This window comes from Eumetopias jubatus, unplaced genomic scaffold (assembly GCF_037043125.1).
Source record: "Eumetopias jubatus isolate StellerSeaLion01/CBP00866 unplaced genomic scaffold, mEumJub1_p1.0 scaffold_2, whole genome shotgun sequence".
NCBI lineage: Eukaryota > Metazoa > Chordata > Mammalia > Carnivora > Otariidae > Eumetopias > Eumetopias jubatus.
In genome coordinates, this window is record NW_028274808.1 from 160,740,915 (window position 1) to 160,760,617 (window position 19,703).

The 19,703-nt window shown below is 39.1% G+C and overlaps 1 protein-coding gene across 1 annotated transcript in view; it reads left to right on the top strand.

Annotated features, from left to right (window-relative positions):
- Positions 1 to 19,703, top strand: part of SCFD2 (sec1 family domain containing 2) — a 449,958-nt gene that overhangs the window by 19,058 nt on the left and 411,197 nt on the right. Inside the window, exon 2 of the mRNA XM_028100703.2 lies at positions 3,041 to 3,209. Within this exon, the coding sequence (XP_027956504.1) occupies positions 3,041 to 3,209 (169 nt within the window). The remainder of the gene's footprint in view (positions 1 to 3,040; positions 3,210 to 19,703) is intronic.

Below are 19,703 nucleotides of genomic sequence, written 5' to 3' on the forward strand. Positions count from 1 at the left end.
TCCATAGTCTCTCATGGTTCGTCTCCCCCACCGATTTCCCCCCTTCATTTCTTCCTTCCTACTATCTTCTTTTTTTTTTTTTTTAAACATATAATGTATCATTTGTTTCAGAGGTACAGGTCTGTGATTCAACAGTCTTACACAATTCACAGCGCTCACCATAGCACATACCCTCCCCAATGTCCATCACCCAGCCACCCGATCCCTCCCACCCTCCACCACTCCAGCAACCCTCAGTTTGTTTCCTGAGATTAAGAATTCCTCCTATCAGTGAGCTCATATGATACATGTCTTTCTCTGATTGACTTATTTCGCTCAGCATAATACCCTCCAGTTCCATCCACGTCATTGCAAATGGCAAGATTCACTCCTTTTGATGGCTGCATAATATTCCATTGTGTGTGTGTGTGTGTGTGTGTGTGTGTATGTGTGTGTATACCACATCTTCTTTATCCAGTCATCTGTCAATGGACATCTTGGCTCTTTCTATAGTTGGGCTATTGTGGACATTGCTGCTATAAACATCGGGGTGCATGTACCCCTTCAGATCACTACATTTGTATCTTTGAGGTAAATACCCAGTAGTGCAATTGCTGGGTCGTAGGGCAGCCCTATTTTCAACTTTTTGAGGAACCCGCACACTGTTTTCCAGAGTGCCTGCACCAGCTTGCATTCCCACCAACAGTGTAGGAGAGTTCCCCTTTCTCCATCTTGGTAAACTCCAACTCCTTGGAGTTTACCAAGATCCCCACCAACATCTGTTGTTTCCTGACTTGTTAATTCTAGCCATTCTGACTGGTGTGAGGTGGTATCTCATTGAGGTTTTGATTTGGATTTCCCTGATGCCGAGCGATGTTGAGCACTTTTTCATGTGTCTGTTGGCCATTTGGATGTCTTCTTTGGAAAAATGTCTGTTCATGTCTTTTGCCCATTTCTTGATTGGATAATTTGTTCTTTGGGTGTTGAGTTTAAGTTCTTTATATATTTTGGATACTAGCCCTTTATCTGATATGTCATTTGCAAATATCTTCTCCCATTCTGTTGGTTGTCTTTTGGTTTTGTTGACTGTTTCTTTTGCTGTGCAAAAGCCTTTTATCTTGATGAGGTCCCAATAGTTCATTTTTGCCCTTGCTTCCCTTGCTTTTGGCAATGTTTCTAGGAAGAAGTTGCTGTGGCTGAGGTTGAAGAGGTTGCTGCTTGTGTTCTCCTTTTAGATTTTGATGGACTCCTGTGTCACATTTAGGTCTTTCAACCATTTTGAGTCTATTTTTGTGTGTGATATAAGGAAAAGGTCCAGTTTCATTCTTCTGCATGTGGCTGTCCAATTTTCCCAACACCATTTGTTGAAGACACTGTCTTTTTTCCACTGGACATTCTTTCCTGCTTTATTGAAGATTAGTTGACAATAGAGTTGAGGGTCCATTTCTGGCCTTTCTATTCTGTTCCCTTGATCTATGTGTCTGTTTTTGTGCCAGTACCATACTTTCTTGTTGATTACAGCTTTGTAATAGAAGTCGTCTTAGATGCACTCTTGTTGGCTCTTTTTTAATACTTAATTAATTAATTTTTAAATATTTTATTTATTTTTGTGAGAGAGAGAGAGAGAACGAGCACGAGCAGGGGGAGGGGGCAGAGAGAGAAGCAGACTCCCCACTGAGCAGGGAGCCTGATGTGGGACTCCATCTCAGGACCCTGAGATCATGACCTGAGCTGACGGCAGACACTTAACTGACTGAGCCACCCAGGCGCCCCTCTTGGCTCTGTCTTAAGTCATCCTAATGGGCCTGATTTTTGTTGTTGTTGTTGTTAAGAGTGTGGTTTTGGCAGTTTCTGCCTTTTGAGTTTGAATTCTTGCTCTGTAATTTACAAAGTTATGCAATCCTGAGCAAGTTACTTAAACTGAATCTTCTACTCCATAAATGAACATAATAATACTCATCTATTAGGGTTGTTGTAAGTGGATTAAGTGGATAATAAATGCGCAGTATGAAACATAATACCTGCTTCATCACAAGCTTTCAATAAATGTTAGCTATTGTGATGAAGATGGTGGTGGCAGTGACAAGGATTCCTTGGAGTGCTGATTTGGTGCTTTGTACCTAGTTCTGTCCAATTATGTGACATGGCAAAAACAACAGCTAGAGACAGAGAGACATCAGGAAACCAAAGGTTGATTGATTTGGAGTGGTGGGATCAAAACAAGATGTGCCAAGTCCCACCCATTGTTGGAAGGAGGTCTTCCAAGCAATGACGGCTTTTGGAAAGATAACTTGGTTTCATGGACAAAATATTACGCTGTGTCATTAGTCTTGAATTTCAGTTTGACGTTCTAAGTCATTTGTTATTAAAAGAGTTAATACATGTGAAGTACATAGAACAGTGTCTGGTACACAGAAAGTACTCTGTAAATGTTTCTATCATTACAAGTTGTTATCATTCATTCATTTAGTTTTCCCATAATCTAAAAAATACTTAGTGAGAACCTGCTAGCTGCCAAGTTGCCTTCTAGACATGCTGGGTTCAGGATGAACTAGATAAACAGTGGCCATTTTGAAGATAAGGTTCTAGCAGAAGGGAGATCTGCTATTCTTGGGTCAGGTCTCTAAGCCCTTCTGTGTCTTAATGACTTCATCAGTAAAATAAAGTTTGGCCGTAAAATCTTACAATAGTGTCTTCCAATGACACTATTTTCCTGGCTGACTATATGCTGATTATTTATTTATATATTAATTTTTTACTGACACCTACCATATATAGGCACTTTTCTAGGTGCTAGGAATATAGTAGTAACTAGAGCAGACACAGCATCTGCCCTCATAAAGCATTAAGTCAACACACAAGGCATAGGTTGACTAGGTAATTGTGAGGTTGATTAATGTCATTACAGAAGGCAAAATGCTAGGCTTGTGTTATTGATTTATGTGACAGAAACAAAATATATATATTACTCTTGATAGAAGGGCCATTATAAAACATTAATCCAGATTCCATCCCCCCCCCCCCATTTTTTGAGTTTATATTATCTTGTCTGCTTAAACAGGAGCAGTTGGACATCACGGAGACAACTTGGTAGAGAAGATCATTTCAGTGCTTCCCCAGCTTCCAGGCCACACCAACGATGTGATGATTAACATGGTGGAGCTTACGGCACTCCAGAATGAGGAGAAAAATCAGAGTATGGTTGCACCAGGCTGTCTTGCACAATCCAAGTAAGATATACAGGTTTTTTTTCTTCTCTCATCCTTCTCTCTCTTTTCTTTTTCTCTGAGGCCAACTGTTTCTGTAGGAAGGAAGCAATGAAGAGTTGGCCTGGTTGAAAAATTCACAGTGGATAACATTTAGAAAAAAGCATTCCCCCCCAACTTTGAAATAACCATACACATTAAACAACAATAAGCCAAAAAGTATGGAAGTGTCATTTATAGAGATGTCATTTAGATGTAATATAAGTTTGTTCTGAGGATCGGTTAAGTGGGTCAATTTATACATCTCCATTCCACAGATGGTTTCACATGGAATTGAGTCCAGCCTTACTCAATTTCTTTTTCCCAGTGGGCTTTTTCACATGACTAAATAATCGCCCACAAAGCTATGAACCAGTGCCATCTTTCTGAATGTAAACAATATGCTCTGGGACATCAATGAGAGAAGTTTTTATTTCTGTATATACTTTTCACATGCTTAGAGAAGCCGGAAAAAGAAGATGATATACTTCATGATGCAGAGTTTCAAAAATGGAAAAACATTTCTCCAGAACCATGACAATAAAAAGCTAACAGTAGTTATCTCCTCTACTTTGTCCTTCATCGATAATTCTTGTGAGGAAAAAAAAAAGGTATTAGGTGAAAAAGTATCTGAGTATCTGTTTCCCTTATCTCTCTGTTTTTAATTTTAAACAAAACAGGATCTTTTGCATTATAGTTTCAAATCTTAATAGTAACAGATATATTTGGAATTTCCTAAAATATCTGGAATTAGTTTTCATCTCTTGAATTTTTCTTTTTCTTTTTTTTTTTTTTTAAGTAGTTCATAACATTTATTGCATGCCCGGGGTGTATGGGTCAGTGTGGGATGAAAATGGAACGTTCTGCACCCTTTCTTTTTTGTTTACTTAAACATACAATAAAAACATAGGTCATGTGCTCACTTTAGTAGCACATATACTAAAACATAGGCCTATGGGCTTGCAGCTATACAAACCCAGAAGTAATTGTGATTGGAGATATTTGTAGCTGTTCAGAGGGCCATTCAAAAGTTACTTATCAAGGACTTACTATGAGCCTTCTCTGGACCAAGTAATATGAAGGACATAAAATAATAGAAAGTGTCATTTTTGCCTTCAGCGACTACTTTTCTTATTGGGGTAGTCCTTTTTACACACGGGTTCAAGTAAAACACAATAGAAATTACATGGACTCAAGACTCAGGTGTCTGGTACAGATTATAAATTATACAAAATATCAGGCACATATGGCCTTTGTAGATCAATGTGGGCCTTGTGGAAGTGGTGATGCTTGACTTAATTATGTCTTGAAGAATTTAGAAAAAGAGAAGGGCTAACATGAGCATAGGTATGGAAACAAGAATGATCGGGGCCTGACGGGATGGGGTATGAGGAAGAAAAACCACCTCACTGGACCCCTAGTGCCATCAGCAGTAATGTATTTCAGGACTTACCAGGTGCCAAGCACCTTTCCGGGCATTTTACATTTGGGAAGTCGTTTAAGTTTTATGTTAACCTAATGAGGTAGGTGTTGATATTCCCCCATTTTACCAGTAAGGAAACTGAGACAAAGAGACCTTAAGTAACATAGGTAGCAGGAGGTAGAGCTAGAATTTGAGCCCAGAATGTTTGGCTTCAGAGCTATGGTCTTAACTTCTATGCTATCTATGCAGGGGCCAGAGAGGAGCTAGGCTCATGAATAGATTTTATAGAGACAGTGAGAGACAAAAATGAAGTTACTTGATGATTTAATTTCGAGAGTACTGTTCATTCAACATAGCAGTTACACTGGCAACACAAATCAATTTTGTCTAATTTCAGCAAAAATAGGAGTGTATTAAAGGGATTGGATAGCTAACACAATCCAAGGAAGAACTGTTTTTTTTTTTTTTTAAGGGAAGAACTCTTAATCAGATTTTGGAAAGGACAACACAGTTCCAGGGGTCTAGAATTAAGAAAAGCCTCTTCAAGGCCTTGACATCAGAAAGACTGAATTTTAACTGTTTTTGGTCATGAGTCACTCTGTTTAAGCTTCAGATTCTAAGGGAAAATGTAAGATTGGCCTCACTTGGTCCTTGTGCTCCACCCTCTGCCCAGTGGTGATTGAGAGCAGTTCATACTGGTTGAGAATTGCGCCATGATTATATGGCCTGGTGGAGGGGTAGTTCTTCAAAGGAAAATGGAAACATTTATCAAAAGAAGGAGGAAGGGCTGCTGGGTAGGCAGAAGCAGTGGATGCCTTTTAATAATAATAGCACACACTTGTATAGGACTTACTGTATAATAGGCGTTCTGATCACTTTATATTTAGTGACTTTTTTAATTCTCACAACCTCTCTGTGAGGTGGGTTCTATTACCATCCCCTTTTATAGACGAGGAAGGAGATTGAATGACATGCCTGAAGTGGCACACACAGTTAGAAGTGGTGGGGCCTGTACTTGAACCCCAGTAGTTTAGCTCTAAAGTCAGTGCTTACTGTTATTCTATGCTGCCTCCTTGGATGCCTAAGATAATTACAAAAAAACCAAGGGAGCACCCCAGAGAAGTTTGCAAGGGGAGAGGAGTTGAATCCAGCACTAATGAGCAGGGACCAAGCAAATTCTGACAAGTGTAGTAGGACAGATGTAAAGAATCTCTTAGATCTACAAGTTATATTTTGATTATGACCAATTTATTTAACTTGAACTCCCCAGCACTCATTCTACCCCAAGCTTAGTCCAAGACTTGAATGAAACAAGCCTTAGAATCCCATTTCCCTTGCCAGTGATGGCTTTAGAAATGGGGAGGTGACAAGAGAGGAGGTCTTCTTAGGGCTTCTTGATGAGGTTTCTTTGCTTCTGAAAAGAGACTCAAGAAAGAGACGTGCTTTTCCCTCTTCCTCCCCCTCGTCCCCCAACTCCCAGGACTCTGATTAAGTCCTGAAAGGGCTTAATCTGCGGGATTCTGCTTACAACCTGAAGTTGAAGCTGACACGTGGAAGGTGGCACAGCCACAGGAGCCACAGAGGAGAGCAGTGATGGGATAATGTGCCTGGACCCCATAGAGAGTATACTCCCTTATTGTTTAAGCCAAATCGAGCCTCTGTTTTATATAACTTGCAACCAAAGGCATCCTAACTGATATATTTTCTGTACTTCATTATTTCATCTCTAAAATGAAGGTGTTGGCCTAAATGACTTCTTTTTTTTTTTTTTTAAAGATTTTATTTATTTGACAGAGAGAGACACAGCGAGAGAGGGAACACAAGCAGGGGGAGGGGGAGAGGGAGAAGCAGGCTTCCTGCTGAGCAGGGAGCCCGATGCGGGGCTCGATCCCAGGACGCTGGGATCATGACCTGAGCTGAAGGCAGACGCGTAACGACTGAGCCACCCGGGCGCCCCGGCCTAAATGACTTCTAAGGCTCTTGGTTTTTAAAATAAAAATTTTTCGTATATATATGTATATGATATATATATGTAATATATATTAACCCCCCAGTCTTTATTTTCACTGGGTGCCTTTCCCTCTCCTTTTACTGTGAATGAGTATTGTCATAGAATATGAGTTTTGAGAGCCATCCAAGTATGAGGGCGTGATTATAAATGTCAAAGGCAGTGATGAGTTCTAGAAGGATCTGAATAAAGAAAACTTTCATGAGAGCAGGTTTGGTGACATAGGAGGAATAGGAGTCAGGTTGCAAAAGGTAGAGAGATAGGCGGTAAGAAGGTGACAAATAAAGGTTTAAAGCAATAAAGAGAAAAATTAGGTAGTTTCTTTACAATTGCTTGGAATACTGAGAGAATTGTGCCAATCAATTTATCTGTAAAAGGGGAATTGAAATGAATTGCAGCTTTTGTAGTATAAACTGTACTTCCATCAAGATAATAACAACCACTACTACCTCCTACACCACGCCCCGAAACTTCTCAGGGAAAGGAGTATGAGGATAAAAAAATTAGTACTAAAATGAAAACAGATGTGTGCTTGGCAATAAGCAATGTGCCTGCAATGGGATAATCTTTAGAAAGCAAGTCTCTAACTATGATATAATCCTTGATAATCAAAATTTACTGCTAATATAATTTTTATAAAAGGCTGTGCGTACTCCTAGCAGTTAAAGTTACTGCCAGTGCAAATGAGAAATTGATAACTTTAAATGAATTATAACCTGGCTTTCCAGTCCTCTCCATTGGTCCCTGGCTTACGTGGAATCTTGTGTTCAAGAAGGAGGCAGAATCTTTTCTGTTCTTATGTGTTCCTTCTGTTGAAATGGGTTTCTATTCTCTGCCCCAGCCCCACTCTCTCTAATCTATTACTCTTTCAGTTCAAGTGCCCTACGCCTGATGCCCCAGCTGCATTTGCTACGTCTGGCTTGCTTCCCCTGACTCTGGCTGAACCCAGCACCCACGTGCCCACTTCTCCCAAAGCTCCCCCTTTACCTTCAGGTCTTTCTTCCATCTTAGCACTTCTAACACTTCCTATTTCATTCCCTTGTTTTACTGTTTTTCTCCTTAGCACTCTCTAATATACTTATTTATATTGTATTTTTTAAATGTTTTCTTTATTTATTGAGAGAGACAGAGATAGTGAGAGAGAGCATGGGTGGGAAGGAGGGGGATGAGCAGGGAGCCTGATGCGGGGCTCAAATCCCAGGACCCTGAGATCATGACCTGAGCCGAAGGCAGATTGCTTAACTTACTGAGCCACCCAGGCGCCCCTATGTTGTGGTATTTTTGTGTCTTCCTTTCCTAGAGGGCAATAGAGAAAACTCCCCGCTAGAAAGTTCCCTCAGAGGAGGGAGATTTGTCTGTTTTATTCACTGTGACGTCCCCAGTACCTAGAACAATACCTGGCACTCAAGGGATATTTGTTGAGTGATAAGGGCAGGATCCGTGTGTGGAATGAGGCTGCTGAATTAAAAGAGGGTGAAGCCAAACCGGAGCATAGGAGAGATTAGTTTGCAGATGTCTAGATCCTAATTATTGAATATATGAAATGGTCTCATTATGTTAGCAAAACAGCAAAATTGGCCAGGCGATTCTACTTGTGGGACTTCTTTCATGGATGTATTCTGCACACATGTGGAATGATATATTACATTCATTCATCACTAATTTGTAATTGCAAATGGAAATAACTGGAGTGTCAGTTCAGTAAATTGTGTTACACATGTGATGAAATTTCAAATATCTATTGAAATAGAATGAAGAATGAAGTTGGTTATATACTGATAAGCAGTGAGCTTGATGATGTATTTTAAATGAAAAAAGTGGGGTATAACATGCCTATTTGTACAAAAGGGTGAAATATACACATTTGCTTTTGATACATTGGAAATATCTATATATATATTTTACATATATGTATCTGAAAAAATGTATAAGGAACTGGTGATACTGGCTTCCTCTGTAGAGGGATGCTGTAGTCTGGGGGTACACTGAGAAGTTAGTGAAATGAATAAAGGCAGAGGAAGGAGGGACATGTTCTACTCTGTATACCAGTTTGTGTGCTTTGAATTTCCAATCTGTGAACGTATTTCCTATTAAAAATAAATAGAAATTAGATTTAAATAAAATCACTGTTTCCTTCTTAAGCTAACTTAAGATGGGATTCTGTGCTCCTGGGAAGGAAAGTAGCTCTTATTTTGGAACCTCTGCAATGCTTTTCTCCCTCTACATCGTCTTCCCTCCTCAATGAACCATCCTTTCCTTTAAAACTTCTTATTACAATGCCAAAACCTGGGGCACCTGGGTAGCTCAGTTGGTTAAGTGTCTGCCTTTGGCTCAGGTCATGATCCCAGGGTCCTGAGATGGAGACCTGCATTGGGTTCCCTGCTCAGCAGGGAGTCTGCTTCTCCCTCTCCCTCTGCCTGCCGCTCCCCCTGCCTGTGCTCTCTCTCTCTTTCTATCAAATAAATAAATAAAATCTTTAAAAAAAAGGCCAAAACCCTGCACTGTAATTATTTGTTTCATGTTCTGTCTCCCCTAGTAGATTGTAAATTCCTTGAAGGTAGTAACTGTGCCTGGAACTCTTTTTTTTTTTTTAAAGATTTTATTTATTTATTTGAGAGAGAGAGAGAATGAGAGATAGAGAGCATGAGAGGCAAGAGGTTCAGAGGGAGAAGCAGACTCCCTGCTCAGCAGGGAGCCCGATGTGGGACTCGATCCCGGGACTCCAGGATCATGACCTGAGCCGAAGGCAGTCGATTAACCAACTGAGCCACCCACGCGCCCCTCTTTTTTTTTTTTTTAACGATTTTATGCATTTATTCATGAGAGAGAGAGAGAGAGGCAGAGACAGAGGGAGAAGCAGCCTCCCCAAGGAGCAGGGAGCCCAATGTGGGATTCAATCCCAGGATCCCAGGATCATGACCTGAGCCGAAGGCAGACGCTTAACCATCTGAGCCACCCAGGCGCCCTGTGCCTGGAACCTCTTAAGAGGTGTTATTAAATTGAATAAAACAATAAATGCTTGAATAAGTCTTAATAATAGATTGAGACCAAGTTTAAAAATGATTATGTCAATCCATGAAAAGCCTTATCTAGTTCACTTTAGCACTTAAGCCACTGTCTAGCATTGTTGATTGATATCTATCTAATCTATCTTACTTCTTCCTTTAAGTTTCTTCTTTGTACTTTACTCCAAATTTACCTCATTGTCTAGGTCAGTGAGAAGGAAGGAAGGTAACACTGAGTGCCTGAATTTTGTTAGGCATTAAGCGAAGCATTTTAAAATGTACTTAAGTAACTTGCCCTTAGCCAGACTTTCCCTAAGTGATTGAATTGGGTCATTTAACAAAATTATTTTTTAATTCCAGGGCAAATTTCTTTTCCGCTGTATTGTGACTCTGATACATGCTTACTTGAATGAATGTATAAATAAACCATAATTCAGAAATTATAATTATAACCATGATTCAGAAATAGTGGGTATCCTAGTTTATAAAAAGCAATATTTAAGTCCAGTTTTCTTGTTTTTATTTTGGGGGTGGGTTTTTTTTCCTAGACTATACAGCAATGAAATAAATGGGGTAGATCTTATGGAAAAGAGACAAATGCCACAGTGGTTTCAACCTAAACAATGATGAGCCAATTTGTTGTTGAATTTCACAATATCAAGTAACCTGATATTTGATGTATATCAAAGTCACTAACTAGACCCTTTAAGTCAAAAATTGTTAAATCAACTCTTCATAGCCATACATTTTTCTCCTCTTTCCTTGGTTTCCAAGTACCAATTAAATATTACTATTAGAGACAACATTTTCAGAGGGAATAAAGGTAATTTTTCTTAGAGCAGAGGCAGAGGTACTAGTCTGATTTTAAATTTACCTACAGATAGAATGACTGAACTTGTATGTGAACATTATGTAAAGTATATTTAATGTTGAGGTTGAAGTGGAGAGCCAGCACACAAGGGGGTGTGTTATCACATAGCAGTGTTGTGAATGACCTTGGCACTGATACAGACTATGGGCATCTCCTCCTGATATGATACCAAAAAATAAACTAAACTGATATTAAAAAAAAACTATTTGGGATGCCTGGCTGGCTCATTTGGTAGAGCATCCTACTTTTGATCTCAGTGTCATGAATTCAAGCCCCACATTGGGCAGGGAGCCTACTTGAAAAACAAAGAAACAACCCCCCCCCCCCAAAAAAAACCACAAGAAACTGTTCAAGTAACTTTGCAAATGGAGTAGGAGGAAGGCCTACCTCTTCTTAGCATACAACTTGTTATATTTAACTTTTTGGGGACTTCTAAAGATCATCTGGTCTCAGTTACAGATTTAGAAAAAAGAATTAATGAATAATTTGTGGATGGTGGGAGTGAAATAAAGCAGGGTTCTTTTCTGAAGATGGAGGGATAAATGTATCTTCTGAGAAATAGTTAAATAATTTAATATGCCGGAGACATTTAAGTTATATTTCTTGATAAAGAATTATGTTTAATAGTTATATTTTTATATATTTTATATATTTTTTTGGAATTCTTTTTTAATGTGCATTTAAAAAAAGAAGGTTTGAAGGTAGAAATTCTTTTTCTATAATTGCTTACATATTACAACTCTGTCGTGGTATCTGTTATTTAAGAAATGTGCAGGCCATTCCCAGAATTTTTTTCATATCGAAAAATTTGAAGTGGCTTGTGGTCTCTGTGTTGTGAGGACACTGAACTCTGGGTCATTGTGGCTTTGGGATCCATAATTTAAATGGAAACTATGGCTCCTTTAGAAAAAGCTAAGAATTCTCTGAAGTCAGCTAAAACCAAGAAGGAGGAATGGAAAGACTCGTTACATTTGAATGACAAATTCCTGATTAGATTGATGTTTACTGCCAAGCAAAAGTCAACAAGTCCAAACATCTAACTCCTCCTGAGTTAACCAACCTTTATTAGGGTGCTTCTAAATCTTAGGTTATGTAGACTAGAGTGTATTCAGTAGCATGGCAGGACTTTCCCACACTTCTGGCTACAGCTTCTCTCCTCTCTATTGCCGGCTGGTATTCTTGCCTGAGAGCCCCTTTCTTTTCTTTTATTTCTGCCTTCTAATAACCAGGTCACACTGGGATAGTGATGGGTGGTAGGGTGGCTGGGATGAACAAGGTAGGGGTAGTTGCCCTTCTTCTAGGAAGAAGAAAATAAGAAGAATGAGATGGTTTTAGTAATAAAGAAGGCATTTTCAGGGTCCAAGGCAGGAGATGTCTGAAATCCAGGAAGCTCATTTGGGTGAAAATTCAGGAAGTTCATCATGGAACCCTCCAAGCATGTAAATGTGTGTTGTAATTTATTCACAATATTTATTAATTGACTACTGTGTGACAGGCACTTGATGAAGGCAAGATCTCTGCCATTATGGAATTTTTTCTAATAGGGGAGACAACAAATGGATAAACAAGTAGATATATAGTGTCAGCCAGGGATAAGTGCTATGAAGCAAATAAAGCAAGGTAAGGGAATCAAGAGTGACTAAGGATTTGGGGTGGTTAGTAGGTGTATGGAGGGGATAGAAAAGGTCTTTCTGAGATGTCTTTCAAACAGAGACTTCAGGGAAGTAAATTATAAGCCTTGTGGATATCTGGGTCTAGAACATTCCATCCTAAGGAAAGGACTGGTTGTTCAAAGATAACTTGTGATGTTAATTTGCTTTCCCCTAATGGCTAATGATGTTGAACATCTTTTCCTGTACTTATGTTCCATCTGCATATTCTCTCTTTTTTTTACAAGTAACCAAAGTACTGTATTTTCCTCTCTGTGTTTCTACATAGCTTATCGTATTATATATAATAGTATAAATAATTCAAAGATAGTTTTTTTTCAAGTTTTTATTTAAATTCCAGTTAGTTGGGACACCTGGGTGTCTCAGTCAGTTTAAGCGTCTGCCTTCGGCTCAGATCATGATCCTGGGGTCCTGGGATCGAGCCCTACATTGGGCTCCCTGCTCTGTGAGGAGCCTGCTTCTCCCTCTGCTTGCCACTCCCCCTGCTTGTGTGTGCGCACTCTCTTTGTCTCTCTCTCCCCCTCTCTGACAAATAAATAAGATCTTAAAAAAATAAATTCCAATTTGTTAACATACAGTATAATATTAGTTTCAGGTATAGAACTTAGTGATTCATCACTTACATAAACCACCCAGAGCTCATCACAGTAACTGCTCTCCTTACTATCCATCACCTATTTAAACCATCCCCCAACCTCCCCTCCAGCAACCCTGAGTTTGTTCTCTATAGTTAAAAGTCTGTTTCTTGGTTTGTTTCTCTCTCTTTTTTACCCCTACGTTAATTTGTTTTGTTTCTTAAATTCCACATACAAGTGAAATCATATGGTATTTGTCTTTCTTTGACTGACTTATTTCACTTAGCATAATACTCTCTAGCTCCATCCACACGTTGCAAATGGTGAGATTTCACTCTTTTTGATAGTTGAGTAATATTCCATTGTGTGTGATACACACACACACACACACACACACACACGCACACACACCTTCATTATCCATACATCAGTCAATGGACATTTGGGCTCTTACCATAATTTGGCTATTGTTGATAATGCTGCTATAAACATCAGAGTGCATGTATTCCTTTGAATTAGTATTTTTGTGTCCTTTGGGTAAATACCTAGTAGTGCAATTGCTGGGTCGTAGGGTAATTCTATTTTAAATTTTTTAGGAACTTCCATACTATTTTTCAGAGTGGCTGCACCAGTTTGCATTCCCACCAACAGTGCAAGAGGCTTCCCCTTTCTCTACATCCTCACCAACACCTGTTGTTTCTTGTGTTGCTGATTTTAGCCATTCTGACAAGTGTGAGGTGATATCTCATTGTGATTTTGATTTGTATTTCCATGATGACGAGTGATGTTGAGCATTTTTTCATGTGTCTGTTAGCCAACTGTATGTCTTTTTTGGAAAAATGTCTATTCATGTCTTTCACCCATTTTTAAACTGGATTCTTTGTTTTTTGGGTGTTGAATTTTAAGAAAGTTCTTTATATATTTTGTATACTAACCCTTTATCAGATATGTCATTTGCAAATATTGTCTCCCATTCGGTAGGTTGCCTTTTGGTTTTGTTGATTGTTTCCTTCACTATGCAGAAGTTTTATCTTGATGAAGTTCCAATAGTTCATTTATGTTTTTGTTTCCCTTTTCTCAGGAGACATATCTAGTAAGAAATTAATATGGTGGATGTCAAAGAGGTTGCTGCCTATGTGTTCTTCTCTAGGATTTTAATGGTTTCCTTTCTCGCATTTAGGTCTTTAATCCATTTTGAATTTATTTTTGTGTATGGTGTAAGAAAGTGGTCCACTTTCATTCTTCCGCATGTGGCTGTCCAATTTTCCTAACACTACTTGTTGAAGAGACTGTCTTTTTTCCATTGGATATTCTTTCCTGCTTTGTTGAAGATTTTTATTTGACCATAAAGTTGTGGGTCCATTTCTGGGCTCTCTATTCTGTTCCATTGAACTATGTGCCTGTTTTTGAGCCAGTACCCTGTTGTCTCGATCACTATAGCTTTGTGATATAACTTGAGGTACGGAGTTATAATGCCCCCAGCTTTTTTTTTTTTTTTCTTTTTCAAGATTGCTTTGGCTATTCAGGGTCTTTTCTGGTTCCACACAAATATTAGGATTATTTGTTCTAGCTCTGTGAAAAATGCTGGTGGTGTTTTGATAGGGATGGCATTGAATGTATAGATTGTGGCAGCTCTTTCTGCCCATGGGTCCTATCCCCGTGCTTTAATAAAACCACCTTTTTGCAATAAAATAAAATAAAATAAAATAAAAATGTGTAGATTGCTTTGGGTAGTATAGACATTTTAACAATATTTGTTCTTCCAATCCATGAGCATGGAAAGTTTTTCCATTTCTTTGTGTCATCTTCAAGTTCTTTCATTAGTGTTTTATACTTTTCAGAATACAGATCTTTTATCTCTTTGGCTAGGTTTATTCCTAGGTATCTTATGGTTTTGGGGGCAATTGTAAATGGGATTGATTCCTTGATTTCTCTTTCTGCTTCTTAATTACTGGTGTCTAGAAATGCGACAGATTTCTCTAAGTTGATTTTGTATCCTGTGACTTTGCTGAATTCATGTATCAATTCTAACAATTTTTTGGTGGACTGTTTTGGATTTTCTATTTGGAGTATTTTGTCATCTGCAAACAGTGGAAGTTTGACTTCTTCCTTGCCGATTTGGATGCCTTTTATTTCTTTTTTGTTGCCTGATTGGTGAGGCTAGGACTTCCAGTACTATGTTAAGTAACAGTGGTGAGAGTAAGCATCCCTAACTTGTTCCTGACCATAGAAGAAAAGCTCTCAGTTTTTCCCCATTGAGGATGATATTAGCTGTGGATTTTTCATATATGGCCTTTATTATGTTGAGGTATGTTCCCTCTATCCCTACTTTTTTGACGGCTTTTATCACGAATGGATGTTGTATTTTGTCAAGTGCTTTTTCTGCATCTATTGAAAGGATCATATGGTTCTTATCCTTTCGTTTATTAATGTGGCTTACCACATTGATTGATTTGTGAATATTGAACCACCCTGGTGGCCCAGGAATAAATCACCACTTGATTGTGGTGAATGATTTTTTTCAGTGTATTATTGGATTCGATTTGTTAGTATTCTATTGAGTTTCTGCATCCATGTTCATCAAGGATATTGGCCTGTAATTATCTTTTTTAGTGGAGTCTTCATCTGGTTTTGCAATCAGGGTAATGCTGGCCTCATAGAATGAGTTTGGAAGTTTTCATTTCTATTTTTTTGGAACATTTTGAGAAGAATAGGTGTTAACTTTCCTTTAAATGTTTGGTAGAATTCATCTGTGAAGACTTCTGATCTTGGACTTCTGTTTGTTGGGAGATTTTTGATTACTGATTCAATTTCTTTGCTGGTTATTGGTCCACTCAAGTTTTCTATTTCTTCCTGTGTTAGTTTTGGTAGTTTATGTTTCTAGGAATTTATCCATTTCTTCCAGGTTGTCCAATTTGTTGGTATATATAGTTTTTCATAATATTTACTTATAATTGTTTGTATTATTATGGTGTTCGTTGTTATTTCTCCTCTCTCACTTGTGATTTTATTTGTTTGGGTCCTTTCTCTCTTCATTGTTCTATTGTTTTTTTTTAGTTTCTATATCACCTTTATTATTTCCCTTCTTCTGCTGGCTTTAGGCTTTGTTGTTCTTTTTCTAGCTCCCTTAGGTGTAAGGTTAGGTTGTTTGAGATTTTTCTCGTTTCTTAAGGTAGGCTTGTATTGCTATGTACTTTCCTATTAGGACCGCTTTTGCTGCATCCCGAGGTTTTGGTCTGTCATGTTTTCATTTTCATATGTTTCTGTGTATGTTTTAATTTCTTCCTTGATTTCCTGGTTGACCCATTCATTATTTAGTAGCATATTGTTTAACCTCCATGAATTTGTGGTCTTTCCTAAATTATTATTATTATTATTATTTTTTGTGGTGGACTTTAAGTTTCATAGCACTGTGATCAGAAAGTATATATGGTATGATCTCAATCTTTTTTACTTGTTGAGGCCTAACCCAGTATATGATCTCTTCTAGAGAATGCCCCATGTACGCTTGAAAGGAATGTGTATTCTGCTGCTTTAGGATGAAATGTTCTGTATATATCTATTAATTCCACCTGGTCTGGTGTGTCATTCAAAGCCATTGTTTCCTTGTTGATCTTCTGCTTAGATGATCTGTCCATTGCTCTAAGTGGGATGTTAAAGTCCCCTACTATTATTGTATATCAATGAGTTTCTTTATATTTGTTATTAATTATTTTATGTATTTGGGTGTTCCCATGGTGGGAGTGTAAATATTACAATTGTTAGATATTCTTGTTGGATAATGACCTTTATTATGATATAATCCACTTTTTCGACTCTTGTTACAGTCGTTAGTTTAAAGTCTAGTTTGTCTGATGTAAGTATTGCTACCTTGGCTTTCTTTTGACATCCATTTGCCTGATAAATGTTTCTCTATCCTCTCACTTTCAATATGCACGTGTCATCAGGTCTAAAATGGTCTCTTATAGACAGCATAAAGAGGGGTCTTATTTTTTGTATCCATTCTGACACGCTATGTCTTTTGATTGGAGTGTTTAGTCCACCTACATTCAGAGTAATTATTGATAGATATGTATTTAGTGCCATTTTATTATGTGTTTTGTCATGGTTTCTGGAGATTTTCTCTGTTTCTTTCTAGTCTTTGTTGCTTTTGGTCTTCTTTCCTACTCAAAGAGTACCCTTTAATATTTCTTGCAGGGGTGGTTTAGTGGTCATGAACTCCTTTAGTTTTTGTTTGGGAAATTCTTTATCTCTCCTATTCTGAATGACAACGTTGCTGGATAAAGTATTCTTGGCTGCACATTTTCCATCCAGCACGTTGAATATATCATGCCACTCTCTTCTGGCTTGCCAAGTTTCTGTGGAGAGATCTTCAGCTAGTCTTATGGGTCTTCCCTTGTAAATTAGGGACTTCTTTTGTCTTGCTGCTTTTAGAATTTTTTCTTTATCACCATATTTTGCAAATTTCATTACAATATGTCTTGGTGTTGGCCTGCTTTTGTTGATTTTGATCAGTGTTCTCTGTGTCTCCTGGATCTGGATGTCGGTTTCCTTCCCCCAATTAGGGAGGTTTTCAGCTGTATATTTCCTCAAATTTTCCTCTTCTTCTTCTGGGACTCCTATGATACGAATGTTATTACATTTGATGGAATCATTGAGTTCCCTAAGTCTATCTTGTGTTCTGTAATTCTTTCTCTCTTTTTTCAGCTTCATTATTTTCCCTAATTCTATCTTCTATATCCTTGATTTGTTCCTGTGCTTCTTGCATCCTTGTTATCATTACATCCAGTCTGTTTTGAATCTCAGTTATTGCATTTTTCATTTCTGATTGGTTTTTAACTCTTTTATCTCTGCAGTAAGGGCCTCCCTGAAGTCTTCATGCTTTTCTCAAGTCAAGCAAGTATCCTTATGATTGTTGCTTTAAATTTTCAAGCAGGCATATTCCTTATATCTGTTTTGATTAGATCTCTAGCTGTGACCTTATTATCTTGTTCTTTCATTTTGGATGAATTACTCTGCCTTGATATTTTGTCTAAGTCTCTGTCTTCCTCCCTATGTTAGAAAAGCCTGTTACGTTTCCTGCTCCTAAGAGTAGTGGCCTTATGAAGAAGAGGTCTTCTTCTTATAAAGAGTGTTTAGCACCTGGCACTTCAGGGAGTGTCTCTGGTGTGTGCTGCCTATGCTCTCCTGTTGTGTTTTGGCTGCTCTGTCTTTCAGGCCAGTTGTCTGCAGGGGCTCTCCTGGCACGCAGTGGGCAGTGTTTGGACCTTGGCCAGAGTGTGGCGAGTTTTAACTAGGTATGCTCTGCTCTGCTTGTTAAATGGGACCTGATTCTACTTCCACTAGAGATGAAGCCTTGCAGAACTCTGTGGTCAGAAGAAGTAGTTTGGGCGGGGATTTCTGCTGGTCCTCTAGGGAGTGGACCACTGTGCTGGTTCTTAGGCACACTTGCCCAAGAAGAGCAATACCAGCAGAGTGTGGAGGTGGGGTGGGGTGGGACTTAGTGTAAGCAGGTTAGAGAGCCAGTGTTGGAACTGTACTGTTTACTGAAGTTGGTTTATGCCGTGGGGTGTGTGTGTGTGGGAAATGGTGCCAGCCAGCTCCTTTTTCCCTGGAGAGGGGTCTCTGTGCTTGCTCCTCTCAGGGAAGCACTCCTAGAAGAGTGAATAATCTCCCTGCTGTGTGTCCCAGGCATTTTTCAGATAGTCATTTTCACACTATCTGCCTCTAGGTTCTTTGCCTGCCTTCTCTCCAGGAGTAGCTTAGTGCCCTACAGACTCTGTCCCAGCCAAGCCTGCTGACTTTTAAAACTCCAAATTTTAGGGACCTGGTGTGGTGGGGAGCTGCACTGGACTTGTGGTGGAGGGTCTCATTACACTGGGACTGATGCAGGTTTGACTGGAAGGACAGTCATGCCAGAGTGCAGGGGTGTGGGACTTGGAGCAAGCAGGTTAGGCAGCCAGTGTTGGAGCCAAGATGCCCTCAGCAGGTGTCTCCATACCTGTGGTGAGGGGCAGGGAAGGGAAATAGTACCCACCAGCTCTTTTGTCCCTGGAGAGGCATCTCTGTGACCCCCACCTCTCACAGATGGTTCCAAGAAGAGCAAACAGTCTCTCCTTGTGAGCTTTAGGTAATCCTCAGATGGTGCCCTCTGTCCCTGGTTGCTTGCATGCCTTCTCTCCAGGAGTAGGGCAGTACCCTCAGGGCTCTATCCCTGCCAAGCCTTCGGATATCTACACTCCAGTCTTTGAGCCCTACTCGTTGCAAAAACTCATGAAAATTAGTTCCTTTCATTTTCCCAGCCAGTGGCTTTAGGGAAATGTTCTTTTGTGTATCCTTGTGTGCTCCACTCTCTCCTGCCTTTTTCCACAACCAGGGCTCCCTCCCCTCTGCAGCACCCACAGTCCCTTTCTCCCCCAAACCACATCTCCACACTTCCTACCTTCCTCATTGTGGCCTCTTCTCTCCCTCTAATTGACCAGTTTGTTCTTCAGTCCTCAAGTTGATTTCTTGGGTATTCAGAATGATTTGGTAGTTATCTAGTTGTGTTCCACGGGCAAGACTTGCCTGGGGTCCTCCTACTATGCTACCATCTTAGCTTTCCTCCCATCTGCATATCCTCTTAAAGAAAATGTCTCTTCACATCTATTGCCCATTTTTTGTTATTGGTGTTAAGTATATATAACCCTTTGTCAGGTAAGTAATTTGCAAGTATTTTCTTCTAGTCTGTAGCTTCTCTTTTTATCCTCTTAATAGGTCTTTTCACAAAGCAAAAGTTTTAAAATTTTGATGAAGTTCAGTTTATCAGTTTTTCCTGTTATGGATTGTGCTTTTGCTGTCAAGTTCAAGAACTCTGCCTAACCTTAAATTCTGAAGATTTTCTGTGTTTTTTTTCCTAAAACTTTTATACATTCTTTATTCAAGTAT